General features: G+C 53.0%; 1 protein-coding gene across 1 annotated transcript; it reads left to right on the plus strand.

The window, feature by feature from the left end:
* The first annotated feature begins 531 nt into the window (after positions 1 to 531).
* Positions 532 to 3,273, plus strand: LOC123180031 (uncharacterized). The gene has a single exon (XM_044591990.1). The coding sequence runs from the start codon at positions 614 to 616 to the stop codon at positions 2,966 to 2,968; it is 2,355 nt and encodes a 784-aa protein (XP_044447925.1). The 5' UTR covers positions 532 to 613; the 3' UTR covers positions 2,969 to 3,273.
* The last annotated feature ends 325 nt before the right edge of the window (positions 3,274 to 3,598 follow it).

Consider the following 3,598-nt stretch of genomic DNA (forward strand, 5'->3'; position numbering starts at 1 on the left):
TAAGTAAAGGGGATGCTGCACGACAGATGCCTATTCTTTTCGCGCTGCACGTGGCGTGAAGATATGGAGTCTAAAATAAGTGTCTCAACTTTTTACTAGTTTTAGTACAAAGTTCTATTAAAGTTAAAACACTTATTTTGAGACGAAGGGAGTAGTATTCAGGCGACAGGAGTGTAGGAAAATTTTCCACGGATCTCCATGCAAGTTCGAATGAATATAGCATCGACTGAAACATAACCAAGTCTCAGTTGACGACTGAAACTCAGCAAGACTGAAAGAGAAAGAGTGGGTAGATCTCTGTCAACTGAGATTTAGCCAAGTCTTATTAAGGTGACATAACATATAAGAGAACAACTAGAAGGAAAAATTCACGTATTTTCACATAAGATCTCACGAATATAATATGAACTAAGACTTGGCTAAGTCTATATTGACTGAGATTTAGCAATCACGAAGGAGAAAGGGTAAGTGTCATACTCTTACTATAACTATGTGCACGCTTCTTGTACATGTGCACAGAACCGCCACTTCCACCAACCAGCTACAACAGTAACCTGCTAGCTACTACATTTAGCTCTAGGCAACGTCACTGCTCTGGCATGGTCACCTGAGGATGGCGGGCATCAACTCGACAAGTCCACCACCTCCATTCCAAGTCCAACCACCCCCTAGTGCATTCTGCGATAGTAGTAGCAAACTACTACCCTTTGTGTATAACCTCACCATCTTCTATGCTGAGGCCAACCTTCGGGGGGACGAGGCCCCCCTGGTGGCCACATCCGTGGTCATGTTCGTCCTCGCCGTGCTCTTCTTCATCCTCAACGTCTTCAGCCGTTCATCCGATGTTAGCACCATCCTCAACCCAACTGTCCGCCTCATCCTCTCCACCTCGCTCTCTCTCTTCCTCCCCGCCACGTCATACCTCTTCTCGGAGGCCAAGAACGCGGTCGGCCAGACGGCGGACCTGTCGGTTCGAGCCCGGACGATCCTCATGTGGATGTTCCTCGTGGAGCTCCTCCGCAAGAAGGTGGAGGCGATCCTGGTCACCGCAGGCATGCATGGCTATTCGGACACAATCCACAGCGCCAGCCGGGTCGTCTGGCTAGGCAGCCTCGTCTTCTTCAACCTAAGAAGCGCCGGCAAGAAGGCATTGTATGGAACCCTGTGGGTTCTTGCAGCCGCCAAGTTGGTCCAGAGGTTCGTCACCGTAGAGCTGGGGAAGCGCTCATTCGCCTATGGCAGGAACCCCCAGCTTCTCGCTTCGTACATGACCCAAATGCTGAAGCTACAAGGTCAAGACAACCATGGACCGGCTGGGTCGGATGTTTTGAAGCGGTGCAACTACGCCGTGATTGGCGAAGAGGAGCTGAAGAAGGAGGCCGGCCCGAAGGGTTACAAGCTCGACGAGCTGGAGAAGGCAATATTAGATACCGACTCCAGTTCCAGTGTCATCACGGTTGGCAAAATCTGGGCTTTCGCTGAGAAAGACCCGATGCTCCGTAGTGACCCGAAGCTGAAGCGGCTATGCCTCTCCTTCGCCCTCTTCAAGCTGCTCCGCCGGAGGCTAGAGGAGTTCCCCATCACTGACGCGGAAGCCTCCAACTGCCGCGACCTCGTCTTCAAAGGTCTGTGGCAAGAGGGCATGGTTGGGGAGGATGCCATCCAAGTGTTCAGCGACGAACTCCAGTTCCTCTGCGAGTACTACCACTCCGTTCTTCCGGTGGTGTTTGCCAGCCCCTTCTTCTTCGTGCACAACTACATCCTGTTCCCCATCATTGTATGGGCATTCTGCATCCTCATGCTCATCTCGTGTAGCAACGGCGATGTGGCCTACGCCTTGGACAGCTTCAGGACCGACAACTACGTCATGTCTGGCGGCATGCTGAGGATGGCCAGGTGCGTCCTTGGCAAGGTGTGGGAGTCCCTATCGACCCCTTTCGTCTTCTGCGGTGTCGACATATCCATCACCATCCTGCTCATCCTCGCCTTCGCCTACGAGGAGGTCTGGGAGTTCATCGTGTTCCTGCTCTCCAACTGGTTCATGGTGTCGCTGCTCTGCAGCCACACCTCCACGCCGGAGTGGCGCACGCACCCGCTTCTGAGAAGGATCATCCCGTCCATCGTCTCGGTGAGGAACACCATGAACCAACCTAAGGTCTGCTTCAAGCAGTTTTCTGTGCTACGGTTCAGCCGGCTGTCGTTGCCGCTGCCCACCAGGGAGGTTCCCGAAGAAGCCAAGACGTTAATCATGGAGCGTCTGGCTAGGGTCAGCCGCGACGCTCCTCTCAGCAACGGCATGTCTGTTCTGCGATCAGCCGAGCACCGTCTGTCGATACAGTCACATGAGCTGTCGTGGGCGTGCAAGAGCGACAGCATCGCTGAGGTGATTCTCACGTGGCACATCGCCACGGCGCTGCTGGACGCGACGTGCCGGCGGCAGAGGGGCACGCGGCCTGAGGATGGACGCGAGGCGGCCACGGCATTGTCCGGATACTGCGCCTACTTGGTCGCCTTCCATCCGAAGCTCCTCCCGGACGACAAGGACGGGACGGAGCTGGTGCACGCGGACATGAAAATGCAGCTGAGAGAGGAGATGGGAGGCTGGTGGGGATACTACCGCTCCGGCGAGAGCGAACGGTACACCAAGCTGATGCAGGTCGCACGGACCAGGCAGGAGGGGACCACGGTGATAAGCAAGGGAGCAAGGCTCGGGAAGGTTTTCATCGACAGGTACAAAGATGACGCACGCGAGAGAGTGTGGAAGCTGCTGGGCGACCTCTGGACCGAGGTGATGCTGTACGTGGCGCCGACGAGCAGCGAGCTGCACATGAAGGCCCACAAGGAGGCGCTGGCGGAGGGCGGCGAGTTCATCACCGTGCTCTGGGCGATTGTCACCCACACCGGCATAGCCCGCCCAGCAGAGCCGGTGGAGGCGCCGCTTCGGTCCATCTCCATTTCGGGTGTTTGATTAGATCAACTTTGGTCTTACGTTCGTCTGCATGCGTGGGCGGCAGTGTGTTTAGAATTCACGCTGGGGTGTATCGTTTCAGCGTTCAGAGTTCACGGTTCAGCTTTTGTACTTTGGCTCGTGACTAGGGACTAGCGAGGCAGAGTTCAGAGTTCTCTGGTGAGGTGGGTGTATACTTGCATTTGCTTCGTTAGAGCATGAAGTTTTGTGACTAACGCATGAAATTAAGTCATTATAGTGTATGCGGCATAGTTTTGTGCCTCTTGAATCCAAATTATCCCCATAAGTGAATTGTTGGGACAATATATCATCGAAGTGTGTTGTTTGATATTACTATATTTGAGCTACACTACTACTCTACTAGATAATTGACCATGTGTTTCAACAGGGACACTGTATTTTATGCGCAATTACCGTGATTACAGGTCAAACAATAGACTTTAGCTGTCACCTAAATCAACACCATGCGTTTCATCTAGTCAACTAATAAGACGTTTTGCTTATCGACATAACCAGAGATGGGAGGAGGAAAATTAAAACATAGACGGAGAGGAGGAGAGCATGGACATATATAGTGGAGGTTGGCAGAAAGTGGAGAGCAAAACGCTAGTGTGGAATAGAGAACATTAG

The sequence above is a fragment of the Triticum aestivum genome, chromosome 1D (assembly GCF_018294505.1).
Source record: "Triticum aestivum cultivar Chinese Spring chromosome 1D, IWGSC CS RefSeq v2.1, whole genome shotgun sequence".
Taxonomy (NCBI): Eukaryota; Viridiplantae; Streptophyta; class Magnoliopsida; order Poales; family Poaceae; genus Triticum; species Triticum aestivum.

Excerpts from the sequence above, each read along its gene's own strand:
- LOC123180031 (XM_044591990.1), top strand. The coding sequence starts at position 614 with ATGGCGGGCATCAACTCGACAAGTCCACCACCTCCATTCCAAGTCCAA.